The 22,995-nt window shown below is 41.0% G+C and overlaps 1 protein-coding gene across 2 annotated transcripts in view; it reads right to left on the bottom strand.

The window, feature by feature from the left end:
* Window positions 1-13,048: 13,048 nt before the first annotated feature.
* GADL1 (glutamate decarboxylase like 1) overlaps window positions 13,049-22,995 on the bottom strand; it is an 83,180-nt gene continuing 73,233 nt past the window's right edge. For both annotated transcript variants that reach the window (XM_039711158.1, XM_039711148.1), the window contains one exon: window positions 13,049-15,377. In XM_039711158.1, the coding sequence (XP_039567092.1) occupies window positions 15,204-15,377 (174 nt within the window). In that variant the 3' untranslated portion in view covers window positions 13,049-15,203. The remainder of the gene's footprint in view (window positions 15,378-22,995) is intronic.

Here is a 22,995-nt window from a genome sequence, read left to right as displayed (position 1 = left end):
TACTTGGCAAACACTCCTGCAAGTCGGTGCACACCATGTGTGTGTTGAGAAGGCTCTTGCTGTGGGGGGGATGGCAAAATTTCGAGTCTCAGCCTGGGTCAATGTAAGTGATGCCCCTCATTGCAGGATTTTGGTGCTTTGTTGTTTTTTTTTTTCTTTCAGATACCTATGTCCTACTTGGTTACATTTCCCAGCACGACCCACAAGACTCAGTTGGCTTGAGCCCATGGTGCCCCAGCCTGGTCATCTGGACCCCATTTCCTCTCCATGTCTTCACCTACTGGCCACTCTCAGCTACTTTTGACCTCTGGGTGCTGAATGGTGCTTCTCATGGGCAGAAAGCTGGAGACAGTCATTGGTTTGTTGAAATACAGCCAAATTGTGAGGCTCCTGAGACAACCATGCCCAGGAAATAGATTTAAAATTCTTGACTAATGAATGCTTTGAGCACCATTTAATCACTTCATGAAGAGGCAAAGGCAAAAGGCAGCTCATAAATTATCTGTTGTGAATTATTTGCTCAGCTGTAATGGTGATAAAACAATCTCTTCAGATAGTTTCATTTAGGTAGCTAAACTCCTAAAAAGATTAGACAGTCACCTGATCAAGTTTGGCATGATTAAACCCTCACTGCTAAAATGTCTCTCTCACAAAGACGTTGCCATGTGAAACCAGGGAGAGAAAAGATCCCTGGCATTTCTTCCCAGGCTGACCCTGTCCTGTGTCACAGGGGGGAGCACTCACAGCTGAAAACACTTCTCTTTCTCCTCTGCTGCAGCAAGGATTTTCTGTGGAAGAAAAAACAAAAAGCAATTCACCTTGCTCTTTGTTCTTTCATCCATGGCCTCAAGCCCAGGCTGCCGGCAGCCCCTCCCAACCACTCCTCTTCCCCAGCACCCTCAGATGCCCAGCAAGGGCTGCACGGTGACCTTCCTCTCCCCTCGGTTTTGGATCAGGGTGCTGGTCTTCCTCTCACAAAAACTCCCCTCTGTGTTTGTGTTTCAGAAAAAAGACCTGCAGCAGATATTGCATGACCTCCCAAAGGGCACCTCATCTTTGTTGCTGATCAGGCTGGAGCTGTGCCCTTCCTCCTGCACCCCTCTATCCCCCAGCCCCATCTTTACCCCAGCAGAGACTGCCCTGACCACCAGGGTCTGTCCTCCAGAAACAGTCCCTGAGCAAGCAAACCCACTGCATGCACCTGTTTAACACACTGCCCCTTGGCTCTCTTAGGGCAGAAGCCATACAGAGGAAGCAAAGCCCAAGAGAACCACACATTGGATGTGTTTTTAACAGGCTTGCACAGACATGGTGATGAGGTTTCTAGCCAAGTTTGCTGTCTTTCTGCTCCCATGAGTGGTTGCATGAGGCTCTCTGGCCCACAGTTGTCTTCTTCTCTTTCTGGAGCAGCAGACAACCACATAATCTGCTCCTGGTACTGCTGGGGTGAAACTTCCATCAGTTTGTAACACACATAAGCAACTTGCATTAGGTCCCCCAACCTCACTGTCAACTCTCAACCCCCTCCCCATGAATCCCAGGTGCTGAGCCAGAATGAAAACAGTCCTACAATGCTTCCAGGGTTTCTGTATTTTGCAGCTCAGCCACCTGCCAGTGTAACATAAGGCTCTCTGAAATGTCCCAGTTTTTACAGAGTGCTTCAGCCACCAGCTGGCAGTGTGTGGGGCATAGGCAAGTGCTTTATTTTGGATTGACTGAACCAGCTTGAGATGCAGGACCTGTTGTCAGACCTGTATGCTGAGCTACAGAAATGGAGCTTCCCCTCCCCCATCTCAATAAAGCCTGTGCCACACAAAGAGCTCCAAAAATAGATTCCCTTCCGTTAAAAATATGCCAGGATCTTCATGATTCAACCTTTCAGGAGACAATTTAAGGTTAGAAATTTTTTTACAGAATCTATTGATTGCATCTAATTCCTGCTGTTGCTTGAAGGTGAAAGCTGTCTTTCTAGTTCTCAAACTGAAGCCAGTATAAACTTCTCCTCAGATAAACATCTGTCTGTCTGTGGCTGCAAATGTTCAGCTCTTAAGGCTGGGCTTTATCTGACTTCCTTATACATGTATGTGAGTGCTCTGCACTCACTGATCAAAGCTGTCTTTGCTATGACTACTCAGTAAAAAAGGATTTGAAAGATATCCATATTAAATTGGGAATACATTGTTTGGCAACATATAAGAAATACTTCCCCAGAACCAGAAGTGCCAAGGGTTGTTGCTTCAGTGATTGAGATGGAAATACAAGGCCTATTCTGGGGTCTCAGAGCATTCTCACGTGACTTTTTGAGAATCATTTCAAGTAAAGTACTGTTTTTTGAAAGAGCAAAGCTTTTTGCATGCCTAGAATGACAAAAACCAGTGTTTCATCTTTGATCCAACAAAACTGAAATAAAGGCTGTCAGGGAAAGGATCCAGTGAAAGAAAACACAAAGCCCATCTGCTCAAAACTGCTGCCACCAAGGAGAATTACAATTTGCAGCACATGGGTTAGCAGACAGCACATTCAGGAGCAGACCGTCAATAAGACAGGCACTAAGCAAGTTAAAAATAATAACTGCTGATACTTGAATCCAGACATTTCTGGAAAGATGAGGTTTCCTCCTTTCATCAAATTAAAGTCAAGCTACTGATTCTCTTCAACAAAAATACTTGCTTCCATAAGCCATCTGGTGCTTCTGGAGGCAGAAGAAAATAGGCTATATCTTTAATTAGCTAAAAAAATTTAGACAGGACATAAATCTCATACCAAGACTTTTATTTTTCTCGTTGGTAAGTCCCGTACAATTCTACACAGACTCACTGATGTACTTTGGCTACCACCCCTTTTGCTCATCTAATCTCCATGTGAGCAGCAGGAGCAGTGTTTCTGTGAAATCACTGACACTTCAGCCCCTACACTGAGGAAGAGTCTGCAAAAGCAACCTGCAGGGGATTGGATAACAGGAAAAAGTTCTTCATCCAGAGGGTAGTTGATCACTGGAACAGGCTCCCCAAGGAAGTGGGCACAGCATCAAGCCTGACCGAGTTCAAGAAGTGTTTGGACAATGCCCTGAGGCACAGGGTGTGACTCTTGGGGCTGTTCTGTGCAGGGCCAGGAGTTGGACTTCATGATGCTGATGGGTCCCTTCCAACTCAGCTTATTCTGTGATTCTATGATTCCAAGTATTTCTTGTAATGCTTATAATGCCATAGTGGAATGCTCCTGTGTTTTGAGCATAAGAACATCTCCCATTAAGCAGCAGGTTGTTCAGCTGGTGTACATCTGGAAAGGACATGTAAGCCTTATTAAATAAGAAGGATGGGGGGGGGGGGGGGGGGGGGGGGTAATAGCCACCATAATTTCATTTTAATGTAAGAATGTTAACATTCATTTTCTTGCCTTGAAATAATTTCTGGAATAGTTGCTTTAAGAACCTCACCTTATGAAAGCTGTAGGAAATGGAAGAAAGAATTTAAATTAACTTGTTTCAACATTTCTCAATTGTTTAGGTTAATCACAGTAAACCAAACAGGATCCAGCCATACTTAAACACAGCCTTTGCACAAGTATAAACTGTTTACTCTAGCCATGACACACAACCAGACAAAATTAATTCCTGATCTGGAGAAGAGTCTAATTTGCTTTTATTAGGTCTAGATGAAAACATTTTGGCAGAATAAGGTTTGCTTTTCAATGTGAAAGATTCTCAAAATGTCCGGAGAGCAAGCAGGCGATGCAGCAGTGTCACCATCCTCACCACAACATCAGCTTGGCCCAAATGTGGCTCCTGTGGCCAGGTTGGAGCAGGGATGTGCAGGGAGGGGCAGCCTCAGCATGGGCAGCAAAGGGTCCCACAGCTGAAGCCTGGAGAGGAGAAGCCTGCTCCATGTGCTTTCATGGGGGTGCTTTGGGATCATCCCTTTGCTTCACCAACACTGCTCAGGTCAGTGGAGATGTGCAGGGAGCCAGGGGCAGCCTCAGCATGGGCAGCAAAGGGTCCCACAGCTGAAGCCTGGAGAGGAGAAGCCTGCTCCATGTGCTTTCATGGGGGTGGTTTGAGATCATCCCTTTGGTTCACCAACACTGCTCAGGTCAGTAGAGATTTGATTTGACTTCAGCAATTTGACTTTGCATGCAGGCAGGTTTTCAGGACTGACACCATGCTTTGCCCACCAACACGTGGAAGATGCTCACAGAATAGCTCAAAGACTGGTTGTTCTATCCTTTAGAGGCCTTCACATTAATGCTAATAATACAAAGTATTTAGCTAAAAAATTGAAAGGCAAAAGTTTTTTTGTAAAAATCCATTGTATTTCTTGTTTGTAAAAAAAAACTTTTGCCCTTCAATTTTCCAATGTGCATTTTGACAATGCTTGCTGAGGCCTGATTGCCACGTGGGATGGCTAGGCTGGAGCTCTCTATTTTTGCACTACTTGTCCTGATGTTCAAAATCAAACATATTAGCTTCTAGAAGAGATAGATTTTTTTTTTTCATGAACAAATGCATGAAATAAAGTTTGGATACAGGGTCAGAAAGGTCAATGCTGATGTTCATATTTTCATCTCCTTTTCCGTGTGCACAGCCAACACATTAGCAATAGGAATGTATGAATGCTATGAAGTGAATACCTTGTCTTTACCATCTAGCAACACACTTCCTGCTTGAGCTACATATCTTATCAATCATAAAATTATTAACTTGAGGATATGTGCTGGGGTAATTTTCTTCCCAGTGGTTTGTACAGAGCTGTGTTTTGGATTTGTGCTGAACACAGGGCTGACAGTACAGAGATGTGTTTGTTGGTGCCGAGCAGGGCTCGCACAGAGCCAAGGCCTTTCCTGCTCTCCGTACTGCCACACGGGCTGGGAATTTGGGAGTGCATGGGAGATTGAGAGGAGACACAGCTGGGACAGGTGACCCAGGCTGACCAAAGGGATCTTCCGGAGCTTAGGACATCATGCTCAGTTTATAACATAGGGGAAGAAGGGGGAAGCAGGGGACGTTTGGAGTGATGGTGTTTGTCCTTTTAAGTCACTTCCATGTGATGGGGCCCTGCTCTCCTGGGGATGGCTGAACAGCTGCCTGCCCATGGGAAGCAGTGAATTAATTCCTTGTTTTGCTTTGCTTGTGTGTGCAGCTTTCACTTTCCCTATTAAACTGTCCTGATTGATTCTGGCTGGATGCCAGGCACCCACCAGAGCTGCTCTATCACTCCCCTTGCCAGCCGGACAGGGGAGAGAAAATGCAGTGAAAGGTTCATGAGTTGAGATAAGGACAAGGAGAGACCATTCATCAATTATCATTACAGGCAAAAGATACTTGAATTGGGGAAATTAATTTATTACTAATAAAAATCAGAGCAGCATAATGAGAAGTAAACCAAATCTTAAGACACCTTCTGCCTACTCCTCCCTCCTTCACAGGATTTACCTCAGGATTTACACAGTGGCACAGAGACAGGGAATGGGGGTTACAGTCAGTTCACCACAGGGTGTTCCTGCCACTGCTCAGGGAGAGGAGTCCTTCCCCTGCTCCAGCCTGAGTCCTTCCCATGGGCTGCAGTTCTTCACAAACTGCTCCAGCATGAGTTCCATCCATGGTGTGCGGAATTGCATTTTTAAATGACTGCTTTAATTGTCTTCCAGTGGTAATTAAAATGAAATCATAGGTATTGTGAGCTGCATGTTGTGCTTTCATTAAGACAGTAATTATGGGGAAAGAGCTCTTAATTGGGAAGGGGAATGGCATTTCTTTTTTAATGCCATATCTCCTACCATATTGTCTCATCAGGTTCAACACTCCAGGTCCAGAGCAACATTTTTGTCCTCCAGTTCTAAAGAAACCTAAAAAACTAAATGCTGAGGGTATGCTTTATGAAGAAAAACATTTAAAAAATCAAAAAACACACAGAAAATAAAACCCACCAGGAAGAACTGAAAAAGAGAAAAGTAACTGGAAAGGTCAAACTGTTTTGCACTTGTTTGGCTATATTAGTCTTCTCTCTAACTACAATCAGAGAACAAATTATTAATTTTCGAAATAGCACAGCATAACAAGAAGGTGAAGAATGCTTAGTGTGTCTTATTGTTTCAGCCTGACTGATCTGGATGAGATGCATTCTCACAATCTCCTACTTAGCCACACTTCTCTTTGACTACTCTGACTTTCCTGCATAAAATGAGAGTATATGTCTGTCTCCAAATCCAGATGCACGTCCCAACCACATCATGACTCTGTATCAAGGCAGGATTCCAATGTTCCCTCATCTTCCCCATCCCACGACCTTGCTTTCCCATGGAGTCAGCAGCCAGGCACACGGCCTCATAGCCCTTCCTGCACCTGCCAGCCTCAGCTCCATCCACACCCAGCCTGGGGTTCAACCACTTCAGGAACAAATTCTCCAAGCTGCAACATGCCCCCAGCTGCACGTCTTACTCCCATGTTGTCCAAGGGGCAGAGCTGCTACTTGTCATCTGTAAGGGTGCAAGAGGAGCTGGGGAACCCATTCAGTCCCTTGTATCTCAGATAATTACAAGGGGTGGGAAGGATCAATTTATAGACAACTGGAAACCAATGAGAGAAGAATAGGAGACAGCATGGATTTAGGCAGCATTTGAATATGGTTCCACAGTGACTCTAATTCCTATCCATTGTTTTAAATAATAGCCTAGGTGATGGACAAAAATATCAGCTTATTAAATATGCAAACTGCATCATGCTGGGGAGGCTGCAATTGTTCTGCAGGACAGACAGACTGACAATTTGAATTGTTCTTGGCAGATTAAATAAATATTTTGAAAAAATATCATTCTCTTTAGTGGAAACACTTACTAAAGACTAATTAAATGTACAGATATCTAATGGGGAAAAGCCACTTAGAGCAGTTCACCAAAGAAGCTCTAATTCCCAGGGAGGATCACAAACCTGGCAAGAATCAATCATGTCTTGCTGTTACGAAAGAAGGTGAACTGTGAACTGTTTAGCCACTGTGATGGCTAAACAACAGTGGTTGCTGAGACATGTAGGTGATCCTGCAACTCTTTTAAATCATGGTAAGGTTCCAGGGGACTACTCTGTCTTGTTTTGGACATAATAATCAGAAGATTTTAAAACATGGCCTCTGAGGAAACATAAGAGCAATTACTAAAATGCAGGACCAGACAAGAAGACAATTAAGGATTAATAAGATTAGAATCTTTGATGATGTAGAAAACACAAAGGGGGAAAATACTTGTTGGCCCTAATCATGGTGGTTATCAAGGATGTAGGAAAAAATCTGAAGCATCCATTACAAAAACCTCATGGGAAGAATGCAGATTTTCCAGAATTTTTGGTCATGAATTATAGACTAGGAAAAGGTTGGACACTAGTTCTCTGATATCACTGATCTTGTTTCAGGATGGAGGTCATATTTTCTCAATGAGATCTTGAGATCTTTTCCTGACGCAGATGTTCCAGGGCTGTGTTCAATCAATGCCTCCAAATGTCTGAGTTCAGAGTGGCCAAGAAGCTGGAAATTTTGTTCTGTGGGAAATTGCAAAATGTTCTGGAGCATGGGGGCAGGACATCCTCTTTTGCAACTCCCTATAGAACATTGATATTTCTCACGGAAAGGAAAATTTAAAAAACCCCTGACATTTGGATTGCTTCAGAATAAAGGTCCTGCACTTCTCTGTACTGGTGCAGACTCGTCTGCAGTTGTGGGAGCAGATTTGGTCACCACAATGTAGAGAAGACATTAATCTATTAGAGAGTGTCCAAAGGAGAGCCACAAGGACAGTGAAGAGTCTTTAGGGGAAGTCTGGTGAGGAGTGGCTGAGGTCACTTGGTCTGTTCAGACTAGAGAAGAGGAGACTGAGCGGAGACCTTATTGTGATCATCAGCATCCTCAAGAGAAAAGGGGAGGGGCAGCTACAGATCTCTTCACTGTCATGACCTGTGATAGAAGTCAAGGAAATGGCATGAAGCTGGCTCAGGAGAGGTTTAGGTCGGATACCAGGAAAAGGTTTTTCACCCAGAAGGTGGTTTAGCACTGGAACAGGCTCCTCAGGGAAGTGGTCACAGCACCAAGCCTGACAGAGTGCAAGAAGTGTTTGGACAATGCTCTCAGGTACCTGGTGTGACACTTGGGGTGTCCTGTGAAGGTCTAGGAGGTGGACTTGATGATCCTGATGACCCTTCCAACTCAGCTTATTCTCTGATCTCTTGATTATAAAATCAAGCCTGGAAACTGAGCATTCTGAAGCCATAAAACATCAAAGTGGTTTGTACACTCCTGAATTCCTTTTTTTTTTACCTTGGTAAAAAGCAAGGGTAAGGAATTACTGCTTGGCTGGGGAGCTCAGAATCAGGGAAGTGAATTTTTCATTGTTCATCTTGGTTGCCTCAAATGCACCAGTGTCATAATGGGTTACAAGCATTCTGGTCACTACTTAGGCAGGATAAAAACAAGCAATCACAGGTCTGCATATTTTCCCCCAAAGTCCATCGAAATCCAACGTTTTTAAAGGAGACTGCCAAAATCAAAGCAGCAATTTCTGACAAATAATTTTTGCCAAAAAAATCCCAAGATATTTCACTTCCATTCCCTCCTCATCCGCATGTGGGAGGCCCAGGAGTGCTCTTTGGAAAAGACCCCCTGGGTGTGGTACAAGTGGGTTACCAGAGGATACACCAGTAGATGGAGCACATGACTCTGCAGAGCCATGCTTTAGCTCTGTAGCGCCAATCAATATTTTCACTATTCACTGCTCACAGCTTGATGTACCAAAAGAGCTGGACCAGCCACTGAGCCTGCTGCCCAGCTCGAGTTTCCTTGCTGCTGTTCTCCAGATGACAGGCTAGGTCTGCTTTGATAGCCACTGAATTTCTTGGCTGAGTTACTTTATTTACATGTTATTTAGGCTTAACTCATACACTGCTTTTTATGCCATCATTATACTTATCTTCATAATTTTCTGGTTTGCAGGTGTTTAGTTTGTCCTACCTTAAACAAAAAAATGCTTGCTGCTTTTGCAAGTCCCCAAAGATTTTGCACTTTTTTTTACTGTCTCCTCTGCCACACATACTTAGAAGTCACCTAGTTCTCCATGTACATCGAACTCTAAAATTTCCAAGAAAATTTCATCAGCAAATTTTGTGAACATATGTCTGATCTTTCTGGAAAGGTTAGTGATGACAGTATGAAGTTAGATTGGCTCAGAATCAATACCAAAGTATCATCCTGTCCCCATTACTCATCTTTCACTAGTAGTCCTACTCACTTTACATTTTCAGTCCTGCTTCCCATCTTATGTAGATTGTCCCAAATGATAAAACAGTAAATACTTGAAGAGTCTAGTCTAGAAAATCAACTAAAAATAGCTCTCTGCCTAGTCTAGCAGCACTCCCACTCCCAAGCCCATATCAGAGTATGCCCCATTTTTCACTCACTGCTGTCTCCTGTTAGTGACTTCTTCCACAATTTTTCTAAAGCTACGGTACAAGTTTTCGCAAAAATAGAAGTTTTAAGTTCCTTGTGTATCATTCATCTGTAAAACAGGACAAGTAACATTTCTCTCTGTCCCTCTTTGTCTTACTCAGTGTCTCAAGGCCAAACTAGTCTCCCATGTGAAGTCTTGATTTTGGTGTTACCATAGTTCCAGCAGAAGCTGTGGCTGCTCATCATCTGAGCATCTGGACAAATCCATTACTGGAAAAAGGAAGGCAAAGCATCCCACCAGGATAACCTGAGCACTACATTTGCTTCAACTTTCAATCTTAGCCCTTATGCTACTCTGACATTTTTCCTATAGCTCCAAATATTGAAAAAACCCTCTGAAAAATAACTTTACAGGCATGAGAGAGGGTACAGAAGCAGAGAAAGAATAAAAATCCATATCAACTGGCATGAAAAGAAAGGATAGATAAAGCTGCCAGTGTCAGTGCCTGACAGATTTAAGGAGTCACTTCCCAGAATGACAAGCTAGCTGAGAGTTTTCTTAGAAGAACTGTGTTGCAAAGTCCTAAAGAAAAATGTTACTTTCCATGGGTCTGTGCTGTTTCATGGCAAGTGCTTTCATCATACTTTCAATTTTTAAATAGCTTTGTACAAGTTATAAGAAATAAATTACTGAATGAAATCAGAGCATCTGTGTTTGACAGAATTATTGAGTCCAGATCTTTCTATTCTTTGCCTTCGTCCTCGACAAAATTAAAGATTTTACAAGTTTTCTTTCATGAATTTTAGAAATGTGATCTATTGTTCTTTAGTTACACATGAGGTACCAAGGCTGAAAGTGGTCCTCTCTTTTGGACTTTTTAAAGATTACCCCTTCAGTGTCACTTTTCTTACTAAGACCACTTTAAAATGAACTTTACCTTGATACATACAAAAATCATCAATATACGACAGTGTCCAGACTTCTGGAAGGGCTTCTTTAGGATATTGGATGGGCCGTGGCATGCTGGGGCAGATTGCTGCAGTGCCAGGGCAGGTACAAGTTCTTTGATGACTCCATGAGTGGAACAGGTTCCCTGCTCTGCTCCTGCAGCACAGGCACACAGCAATTCACTTAGCAGAGGTTAATCATTCACATAGCCATTCTGTGGGCTTGCCTTGAAACCTTTGACATTCTCTTTTTTATTCCTCTTGCAGAACTAATTTCCTTGTTTTGTTTTATTACTCAAAGTAATTTTTTTGTTGATTATTGTGCAGTTATAGAATTAGAGTAATAACATCTAATTGTATATCTGAAGAAAAAACATGTAATTGTGGGAGAGTAGATTCAATTTAAAGAAAGAAAACCCCTCCACCAGAGTTTCTTGTGGTGTACACAGTGCATTTGCCAGGCAGTGCGGCTCTGATTGCATCTAACCAGCAATTAGCATGAGCAATTAAGACAAAATTAACCTGTGCAATTGTATTATTTCAGGATTTAACAGTAGCAATATTTAGCAGTTACCGCACTAGATGCAGCGCTTATAAGCTCATATAATTACTAGCATTTACCAGTTACACCACCGAAAGGAGGACAGGAATGAGTGGGCTGTACCTGCAACATCTGATTTCCAGAAATTGATTTTCCACACTCAGCCACTGAAAAGCCCTGAAAGTAGCCAATGGGGAAGAGAGGCTGGGCAGATGTGGCACTGTAGAAAATGTGGGACTCAAATGTCACTTTTAGCTCACTTTTGCCTTGTCACAGAACTCCTGTGTGATTAACAGAAGAGATCAAACTCAACATTTAGTAATTCTGAATTGTTCTCCTCTGCCTCCAACATTTCATATCAGTTTTGTAAGCCCTATCACAACACTTGGAGATTTAAAATAAAAACCACTTGAGCATGAATCAGTGCTGTGGCCTATCTGTATGAGGAAGCCACATGCACATAAGTTTTTACAAACCCTTACTTGGCATTCTGGGAATGCAACTCTACCAGTTCTATTAGGCTTTTCTTAAAGAATATTTCTTGTTCTTTAAGGACAGGTCAAATGATATTTGAAAAGCATCTTAATGCATCACTGAAGGATACAAATGAAAGTATGCTTCAATTCAGTCTCACAAAAATAAAGATAAATCTGAATTTCTAGGCATGAACACAGAGCAGATAAACTGAGGTGCTCAAACTGCTGTTGAAATGAGAGATCCCAGTGGTAAGACTTAGGGTCCAATCCAGCAAGGGCTTCCAGTTAAATCAGTAGGATTTAGAAGAACTAAAAGCATATGCAACCAGACTGTGATGATTAGCACTCATTTATCACAGAAAATCATAATAGAAATCCTGAGACAGCAACTGCTGACCCTAGGCACAATGATTTATGTGGATGATTTTGCATGTGAACCCATAACAAAATGCCCAAAGTTTTCACAAGATGCAGCCAGACAACCAAGAGTAAAACCTACCTCTGTTTCCCTTCCAAATATTTCTTTCCTTTTCGATTGACAAAATTATTACAGGTAGAAACAAGAAATTACAGGCAACAAATGGATCAGCTTCTATACTGATTTATGCATGTACCTCACTACTTCCAGAACTTTGTTTAGCATCCTGAGTGATGGAGCTTGCCAGTAACTATAAGAGGGAGCTCACGGGCCAATCCCAACTAGCTAGAATAGCAAAAAAAAAATTAAATGTCTTTTTGCACAGACAATTTAGCTTCTGCATTTGAAAGCAGGAGTAAGATAAATTGTGACATGTTTTCACCCAAAACGTTTATTAAAGATGATGTGGGCACAGCACACAGATAAACCACATCCTGAAGCAGGCTTAAACTAGGTTTCACATTTTAAAGCTGAAGTGCTATTTATCTGGAGTGCTTAGAGGTACTTCTGTGTTTGTATATGCAGTTTTAGATTGACAAATGACAAAGACAGCCTGTATTTATAAGGGTGTCATTTACTTCACTTTTTATTAAAATCACCAGCTACAAAATAGACATTTTGTACATACTACTCCAACATAAGCAATTATGAGAAAATTACATTAGTCCTGAAATGAAACCATCATATTGTGCACCTGGGACATGGTAAGAGGTCAGAAACAATGGAAAATATATGGAGATTGGATAAGGTACTCACATCACACTGGAAGGTTAACTATAGCTTCAAAGAAATCAGTGTATATGTTGATCAGAGACTTATTTTCTTCAACTATAAAAAAAGTTCCAGTTTACTCTCATTTAAAAATACTACAAATTACATTAGTCCTGAAATGAAACCATCATATTGTGCACCTGGGACATGGTAAGAGGTCAGAAACAATGGAAAATATATGGAGATTGGATAAGGTACTCACATCACACTGGAAGGTTAACTATAGCTTCAAAGAAATCAGTGCACATGTTGATCAGAAACTTATTTTCTTCAACTATAAAAAAGTTCCAGTTTACTCTGATTTAAAAATACTATAGCCACTACTGCTACAGAAAGGAACTGTGTTACTTCTGCCTGACATGTGCCACAAATGTCACAGTGTCTGGAGAACATGAAGAGAAACAAGACAGTAACACTTTTTTGATAGTGGTGGTGTAACAAAACAAATTTGTTTTTTGTTTTGTGTCTGGAGAACATGAAGAGAAACAAGACAGTAACACTTCTTTGATAGTGGTGGTGTAACAAAACACCACAGACCAAATTCTTAGCTGATGAAAGGTGTTATAACTTCTCCATGAATCAAAAAATCAGGTACTCACCAAGAATCTGGACCATAAAAAAACATCCTGACACTGTATTCTGTCTTTGCCTTCAAGGTCAAAGAAAGAGAAGGAGAAGGGGTAATGGTCCTGTCTAACTCAAAATGAAAGCGCAAAGTTGTCTCCTTTATGCAGCATTCCTTGTGCACTCTGCACTCCACCCAGAGTGACTGGGAGGCAAAAAAAAGCCTTATGGGCCCTGCATTTAGGCTTTCCAAGATCAGGATAACTGCTATAGCCAGAAGCACACTCCGTCAACAAATGATAGAGTGATTTGTAGGTACTGAAGAGCAAAACCCAGGGGCCACATTGTGATATTTATTTTATTATCAACATGAGTTTTGCTTAAAGTCTAGTGTGTCACAATGATAGCACAAGTATATCCACTTCCAGGACACTGCTAAGGGCACCTGTCACAGGCTGCAGGTGACCCTTGCTTTTAACTGCTGCTCTGACTGTGTGACCCCCTTGGTTACCATGACTTTGGTAAGCTCTGCACACCATCATCCTGGAGACTGGAAGTAGGAATTTCATGCAATGTTGGATCCTAGTACAATGTAGGAAATGAAAACAGGGAAGCTTTGTGTTTATAAACAGCTTTCAGGAGGACAGAAAACATTATAGCAGGAAGGTTCATAGTGGTCAGTGCTATTTCAAATACAGAATAAGGAACAAACAGCAAAACATTAACGTTGAGCAGACGTTGATTACAAGGTGAAAGACATGGCTGTTTCCACTGGTTTGCTGCAACAACTTCATCACAAGAAATACATTTCTATCTTTATAAAATGTATTATTTTTACAGAATAAAAAACAGATGAAAAGTATATTCTAATTATTAACACAAAGTGCAGAACTTAATTTGTAATTTAAGATTGACCAAAAATGTTCAAGCTGTTAATACCCTAAAATCACAGGAAGACCTTCTCTGATCACCACTACTGTAATAGCAGAGTAAAATTACAGATTATACCCTGATAACATAAGATTGTGTCATCTCAAATCTGTAGGAAAATACAATGACAAATAAGCAATTTTTCTATATTATTAACATAAAGAAATCATGCATAAAAATAGGTATCTTCCAGGTAAATATATATTTTTTCTGTGTTAAAATTTTAAAGTGCATCTAAAAGCTTCTAAATAAATCTTTACACTTTAAAAATTAATGAAGGTGAACAGCAATTCAGAAATTATAGGTAACTCCTGTTGACAAAGAAGTAAGAAGCTCTAAATGTTATTCCAATATTTTCAGCTCTCCTAAAGTGGTGATATTTTAGATGGGCAGCACTGGCAAACACTGACTGGACCAAATGACTGTGTTTCATAGAATCACAAAATCCTATGGGTTGCAAGGAACCATAAAAGGTCATCTGACTCAGCCTGCTCCTAGCAGGGTCAATATTGGTTACTCAGGGCTTTGTGCAGGAGCTTCCTCCTGGTGCAATGACTGCACTGAGCCTCATTTTACTGACTGCCTGTGCTCACAGTGGAAAACCTGGCCAAGGCACCTAGTTAGGTAGCCCTGAGGAAACAATTTCACATGAGTTCACAATTTCCAGTCTTATCATGTTAATTACCAAACTAAAATATTGACAGAGTAGATAAGAGAATTAACTAGCATATTAAGGCTCACTGACAAATCCACTTGTAACAGCAACTTCAGAGGAATTTTGCCTGCATGCATAAGTGACCAGTTTGAGCTACACTGTGCACAGGCACCCAGTAAATAGCTGCCTTTCCTGGGGCATAGACACCATTCTCAGAAGCACTCCCTTCTTGAGGAAACACTTCCTGGAATGGCAGCAATTGTGCTGGAAGCACCAGCCTGCCCCCCAGCCCCTGCCAGCAAATGCTTTTCTGTGAAGGGATGTTCTACCTCCAGAGTTCTCAACACCAACCTGCAAAATGACAGTTTCCAAACTATAAGTCAAGCTTTTTACTACCTTTCAGAAAATAGCACCAGAATGCTGCTGCCACTCTCTCCATAAATATCACACCTGAGCAGCACCTGATGCTGTGGAGCTACAGCTACAAGTCCTTAGCAAGAAGCTCGATTTCATCCAGCAGGAAGTCCATGTCCTCTCGGCTAACTTGTGGGCTGATAACCACCTGGCGGAAGAAGTTGACTTTGCCCCAGTGAGGCTGGTACCCAAGCATCATGCTGCCCTTCTTCATCATCCTCTCCTTAATTATAGGAGCAACCTAGAAGTAGAGACAAAAAAAAAAAAAATTGTTTGGTGTCACACTCAGAAATACAGCATGTTTGGGCAGGAAGTGTATTTTGTGACTTACGGAGTTTTCTGAACTGAGTTTTGCACTCCTTGCCTGACTTCCCTGCAGCCTGCCCCAAGGAAAGCCAAGCCCAGACCTGCAAGTTTAAACCACTGAGACACTTGTGTTCTGTAGTTCCTGAAAGAATTGGAGCAAGATCTAAACCTGGTGCTTGAGGCATTCATCAGTGACCTGGGAAAGGCTGGGTTAAGGTCCCTACTCTTCCTCCTTTAGATCAAAGGTTTGAACTCAGGAAGAACATCAGCTGCAGCTGGTTAAAAGCAGGGTTTTTCTCCTTGTGCTAACCAGGTTAAGCATGACTTCTTGCCCTTGATGACCCTTCTCCACCACATCTGCAAAGCAGCTGTTCCTAGAGGACATTCTGCTTTGAACCCCTGTGAAACTCAAGTTGCCAAAAAACTCAGTGTGATGCAATATTAAAGGACAAGGCCTGATTCTGGCACATAAGATTTCATCTCGTAGATTTACGATGTGAGTAGCTTTTGGCTACACCACTCTTGTGTTGCATGGGATGAAATCTTACTACAGAAAAAACCCCATGAGAGAGACTGGCAGTCAGGTCCTATGGCAAAGAATTTGATCTCATCCCAGCAGGGCTCATGACTTTGGCCAATCAATCTTGTGCATAGCTTAAATCATGTGAGTAGTTCTGCATTGTCACGCTTGAAATAGGTCATAAGCTTAAATGCATTGCTGGACTAGACCTTGGAAGGCAGAACTAAGTATTCTGACAGGAGTATTTTTTAAAAGAGCTTGCATTTTAATATATTAGTAATAACACCAAAGCATTTCAGAAGAGTGAGTTCTTCTTCTATTTGTGATTATTTGACTTTGAACTAAGAAAATAGGTGTGTGACCTAACCTTGCTTTCTGCATTAATTTATTTCAGCTCTTAAACTTTGTGCCTGATTTGCAAAAGAAAAATGAAATGCCAAACCTACCTAATAGCTTTATTTTTACATTACATATTTCAGTAGCTTTTTTGCTCAGACAGAAACAGATAAAGTTCTCAACACTAATAGCCTAGCTTTACTGTGTTTCTTTAGTGGCCAAGTCCCCTGAGAATGGGTCACAGCAGCAGAGGAGCAGCTGCCATTTCCTCAGAACAACATCCCAACAGCACGGACATGAACTGCAGCTAGTTACTTCTAAATGTATTCATCTAGTTTGCTTGTGGGAGTAGCATGCAAATTAATAACAAATTTAATTTAATTTATTTCTTAAAAAGCAAAGTAAAATCCTCTCCACTTCAGACCAAACATATTCCAAACTGCACCTACACCATTTGTGTCCTGACATTACCTTGACACTATGACATCGTGCCCCAGAGGTGGTGTGCTGGGCACCATGTATACACAGAAAAGAAAAATTCCTCCACCTCTGTCCTTGACAGAGCCCCCGGGTGACTTCTGCTCATGGAATAAAGACACTACAAGTGCAAGGGGAGAAGTGAATTCTTCTTAATACACTTTCTCAGGCTCTTCTTTAAGATTCAAATCCCTATGGCAGCTTTTAGCCTTTATTGATGTTCCATCACAGTTATTTCATCTTTTGTATCACACTATTGATTCTTTTCATCCCAACACCTGATGCTCCATAATCCATCATCCCAAAATGTGCAGTAGTACAAACAGAGGCCATGAAAGCAAAAACATTTACAGCTTCAATAATTTGAGGACGTAAATATACTGCATTTCTGTAGGTCTTCTCTCATGGTAAGGAAAGGTAGAAAAACCTCATTTACATTACCTCATTTCTTATCTCATTCATCCTCCATGCTATGAATCTGTCCTCTTAATTTGAAATGTGTTCATCCCTTTTTGAAAGCAAAAAAACCTCTTCCTACACAAATAAAGCAAAAAAAAAAACTACCCTGATTTCTAAGCTTTTGATGGGATTGGTTTTGGAAAGACTTTCCATCACATATTTTGCATGTACTTTTTGCTAAAGTGGTGCAGTCAGTGTAACAAAAGTGTCAAGGATCCTATCCACAGAAAACAATAAGGAACAGAATCTATGTTCGAATGTTTAAGCACATGTCTCACAAAAGAACCATTAAATGATACCTGCATGCTGAGGCTGGGACTTGAGTGGCACAGGGTATGACTGCTAACAGAAGGGAAAGGCAGCTACCACTTTGCAGCAGAAAAAATAGACCTGTAAGAAACTAATTGCCTAGTGAGGAGTTCAATGAGTTTAATTCTCACTGAAGTCAATGAGAAATGAGGATGCTCAAATATCAGAAAGAGCTGCACAGTCCCATTCAGGATAGGCTCCTTGGAAAGCAATTTAGTGAGAGTGAGATTGCTTCACCAGTCAAATTATTTTCCTACGGAACTTTGTTCAAATTGTAAATCTAATTCTTTATGTGGCTCATCCATGGAGCAGTCTCAGAATTTTAAGTGTAATATACACTAAACCTGAAGGTCTCTTCTCTCCTTTGCTCCCTTCACTTCTTCCTTCCCACTGCTAGTCTCCCCTGCTAATCTACCCTGGGGATTATTGTTTCAAATACTCACTACAGCAGAGTAAAAGCTATCAGACAGGTTCTTCTTCCACCTCAGAATGCGGGGAGGAGGTGCCGTGTGTGCAAGGCCATTCTACACCAGAGTTTCCCACAGTACACTGTGCAGCCAGAGCACAGGGGGCTTTTCCTAAGGATTGATGGGTGCATCACAGTCTGCTGTGCAGAGCTACACAGCTGCTGTAACAGCTCATACTTCCCTTTCTTCTGACAGCAGAGCTTTTTAAAACAGGACAAAGATTGCAGAGTAGTTTAGCTGCTTCTCTACCTACTTGAGTGACAGGTTAATCTCTTTTCCCACTCTCAGCCAGCACTCAGCCACACTACCAACAATAAAAAGTTTTAGCCCTAAACTTTAAGCTGTTTCTATTAAGTGTCCAGACCACAGCTGATCCTCATACATATTTACATGGAAGATGTCAATGCTTCTTCCCAGCACATACACACACAGAGCAGTATGATAAGTAGCTGGGATCAGCTTAGACACTACAGCTGAAGTATCTAGTGCACCACAGGGACCAGAAGAGCAACAGATGTCCTTCTCCATATCTCAAGTATCCTTGATAAAAGTGATTCTGCACAGTCACACCACAGTGCAACATTTTTTTTTACCTTTAAACCACTGTGTCCTACTAATTGATCCATCAATGAAATTTAATCCAAATTTCTCCAACACTTTAAGAATCTCCATCAGGCTAAGGTTATAACAGCATAGCAAACTTCAGCAACCACCATTACAGTCTGACTCAACAAAAGGATAGAGCACATTCTCACCAGGAGAATCCCATACCCAGTGTCTCCAAGAGTTAGCTCCCAAATTTGGACAATAAAAATCTATTCAGAGGACTTGATGAAAGTCCTATTTGAGAAAATTTCTTTTTCCAAATAGCAAGTCCTCCAAAACCATTCTCACCCTTGGTCAAGCTATGCAAACCTTTTTCTTAGGCCAAGAACAGCCTACTAGCACATGGGTTTGTTGTGCAAAGGGAAAGAGGCAGAGCAGCTCTGTTAAACAGGTAATGTTCTCACTCTGTTAGTCATGGAACAGTATTATGTTTTGGAATTCATTCACCATTATCTGCCTTTTGGTGAACATTATGGACATTTGTAAGAACTGGTTTGTAGATTTTATTCTAATAACAAAACAAAAAAGAAAAATCACAGTATAGGTAACAAAGTGCTTAATTTGTTCAAAGCACATCTCATTGACTTCTAAAACACATACCCCACTATCACCAGTTTGTAGTTCAAGTTACGCACTTGGTCCAAAATGGCAGATACCTTCAGATGTGAAAGAACACAGAACAGAGTGACCTGGCTCCTTTGTTCATACCAGTTTGTAGTTCAAGTTACGCACTTGGTCCAAAATGGCAGATACCTTCGGATGTGAAAGAACAAAACAGAGTGATCTGGCTCCTTTGTTCACATGAGGTAAATGCACCGAGCCCCCAGCCCCAGCTGCACTGGTGCTGCTGGGCATGGATAGCTAAATAAGTTGTCCCAAAGAGAAGCAGAATGCCCCAGAATATGCTATCTTGGATTTATTTTTTTTTTCTGAAGCGAAGAAATCAGCACCTACTGGTTTTAATTAACCCCCTACTTTTCTAAGTTAATGTTGCCCCCGGCAATTGCAATTAACAGATATGCTGAACGTGCAAGAAATCTCAGGCTGGACAACTGCAGACTGGCTTGCTGATAATGGAAGACCATGTCAACCTTGATTATAAATTTCTTTCTCTAGTATCCTCCTTTAATGTAAGTGACCTCATTTTAGACCTAATTGAGTAATTTCAAACTGTCCCATCACAAATTATATTCCCTGCCCCTGACACATTTGTTACCTGGATGCCACCAGTTACTGCTCTCATTCTCACAGACTCCAGCTGGATTTCTCTAGTCATGCCTGATATTACATATCACAACAGTTTTTCCAAGCTGTAGGCTAGAGGCTATAAGCTTTAAAAACAACATTACATTTTTGTTTTTTTTTTTTTTTTTAACACTAAGGCAAAAGGAGTGAGTTGCAAAATTCCTAACAATGCTGGGTAAAAGTATTCTGCTAAGCAATGATTTTATGAAAATATAGTGCTTTGGGGGAGGAAAAAAAATGTGAGTTTGAAAAATAGCCTAAGATATAATCAGCCAGAAAAAATAAAGAAACCAGAAAAGACTAAACTTTTTCTAAACTTTGGAAACAAACATATTTTGAGTATTTGTTTCAAAATACTGTTTTCAATTAAAACTTAAATTCAATTGAAAATTGACCCATTTTTATTAAAGCCCGTAGAAAAGGACAGAGAAAATCTAAACTATGTGAATTGCTTCATTTAGCTTGCCTGAAAACAACTTTCTGATCAACTCAAACTAAGAATTTCTTCCAGTTTCTCAATTCAATGGCCAAGCAAAAAAGAAATTAATTATTTGTACAACCATAAGTATGTGGGATCAAAAGTGCTGACACTGCTTAAATAAAACATCTGCAGAATTGTTGTCCCTCAGAAAAGAGAAGAAAGTATGAGAAAACTCAAGGGACTGCCCATTATGTTGGCCAGACCTGTCTGGACATCCCCTGTGAATAGTTTTGAGTAGAGTGGATGAGTCTAAATGTGCTAACCCAGCAAGGACTGCAAAGACAGAACGCCTACAAAAACTAGTGTTGATATTGGCAACTGCTATCAGAAACATTTTTCCAAATCTTTTGAATAGTTCCCAGGTGGCTGAGCATCTCTGCAACATGAAGCTGAAGGGCTGTTCCAGTTGCTGCCAGCAGTAACTCACGGGACCCCATTCTGCTTCCCCTGATATTAATTTCCAGAATGCCATGCACTTCAATGGAAAGAGAATGTAATTATCTAAATTTCCTGCTTAAGCCTCTGCTTCAGGTGGCAGTTTGCAAACAGCTTTCAGCTTTTTCTACAGAAAGTCACATTCACAGTAAATCAATAACCTTTCTAGGGATCCATAAAAGCAGGCTAGACAGCTTTGGAAGAACAGGAGCATATCAGCAGCTCAAACTATTTCTCTTCCTCAAATACAGCCTTGATTAAATTTTCCAAGGTACAGAACACCACATGAGGAACTGGCTGAAGATTCGTAGCTAAAAGACAAAAAAGCTGCCCTTTTGACAAAATGGAAAGATCACATTCTCACGATTTCACAGATATGGGAAACACATTTTGTGTCCTTGTCTAAATTGTTCCTTGCAATGGAAGACAAGTTTATACAGAACAGTCCCTCTCATCTGACCACAAAAATCTATTTTGTCTCCCCCAGAAGGGGCAAATTTTCATTTGGAAGTTCATGATTTTTACTTTAAAGGCAACTATTGGCTGTTCAAAGCCTGACAAGTTATTCTTTCTGCTAGTAATGACCAGTTTGAATTCATGCATATTAAGAACAAAACAACTATTGTACAGCAAATGTCACCAAAAAAATTAAAAGTCAATAAAACCCCAATTTATGAAGTATTTTGACACAATCTTAAATTTTTACATAATGATCTATCAGTTTCAGGGGTTTTTCACAATACAGTTTCTTATCTTGCTTAAATGATAGAACAACGGTTTGAAGTACTGGATACAGATTCCACAAATAGGACTGGTCCCAGACCCTGCCAGAGGCTGTTTGGACAAATTACTACATCTCTTTTGGGTAACACACTTCTTTTTTCCTATATAACCATTCTTCATTCCAGTGAAGTCTTTGTGTGGTCATACATTGGTGAGGGTTGGTCTCTTCTCTCAAGTAACAAGCAATAAGACAAGAGAAAATGGCCTCAAGTTTTACCAGAGGAGGCTCTTAGATGGGATTATTTGAAAATTTCTTTACTGAAAGGGCTGTCAGGCACTGGAGGAGTCTGCCCAGGGAAGTGATTGAATCACTATCCCTGGGTGTATTTAAAAGCTGTGTAGATGGTTTAGTGATGGACTTGGCAGTGCTGGGTTAATGACTGGACTCAATGACCTAAAAGGCCTTTTCCAACCTAAATGATTCTGTGATTCTGTCTATTGAAATTAGCCAACCCACTACACCATGATACAAGTGGGCAGAGCATTCACAAGGTATGATACATGCATTTTATAATTTTTGTGTTAAGCAGGTCTCACAAAGACCTGACACAACATGCCTGCTGCATTTCCCAGCGTGGCTGCAGAGGATAAGCTTGATATCAATTACCAGTCAATATCATGTAAGAACAGTAGCTGACATTTTAATATCCATCACTGGATGCAATACAAATGAACAAAACACTTTTCTTGGTTGGCTGTAATCACAAAACTAGCTGAATAGTATAAATATTTGGAAATTATAGTGCTTTCATCATATTTTAACACCGAGGAAGTGTATTCCCCACTGTTAAATATCTTTTCTTGCCTTTTGCTGCAACATCAGTTGCTGGCTTTAAAACAGGCTTTTCCCCTCCTGGTGATAATTAAAAACAAACTCAGACCATTTTTCAGCTGTCACAGCAACCAGGACAATCGAAATACCAAATATTTGCACACCCAATCACAGCTTTGTTCCTGTAGCCAAGGCTCTCTGCAAAACCCAAACATGTTTTTCTTTTGTCTAGAATTTGTTCTGGGCCCACATCCCTAAACCACTAATAAATTATTGCCTTACACTATTGCGCCAGTGTTCCCTTGTGCCACACCACGCAACAAAAGCAGAAATAAGTGCATTTGTCAAAATAGCACTAACCACTTCCACGTTCTTTGGGCAACTAACATACCAAAGAAGAACAGATGCTGCTGCATTTTTGTCCCAGAACCAACATTCTCTGTGCACCTTCGACGCACACTCAGGGCTGCACACTATGTCCACACTACCATACATTGTACATCATCTTCCCATCCACTGCTTTTTGCCAGAGGACTTGTTATAAATCCCAGAAGTCCCTGAATAATAGGAGATGGTGGGCTGGCTTCAGATTTTGATTGTCTTCAACGACTTCTTTAGGCTGGTCATTTATAAAGAGATTTATACATAAAGAGGCAAGAGAAA

The sequence above is a fragment of the Passer montanus genome, unplaced genomic scaffold, assembly GCF_014805655.1.
Source record: "Passer montanus isolate IOZ18808 unplaced genomic scaffold, ASM1480565v1 scaffold10, whole genome shotgun sequence".
NCBI lineage: Eukaryota > Metazoa > Chordata > Aves > Passeriformes > Passeridae > Passer > Passer montanus.
Note: the sequence above shows the minus strand (reverse complement) of the source record. Positions and strands in the feature narration are given on the sequence as shown.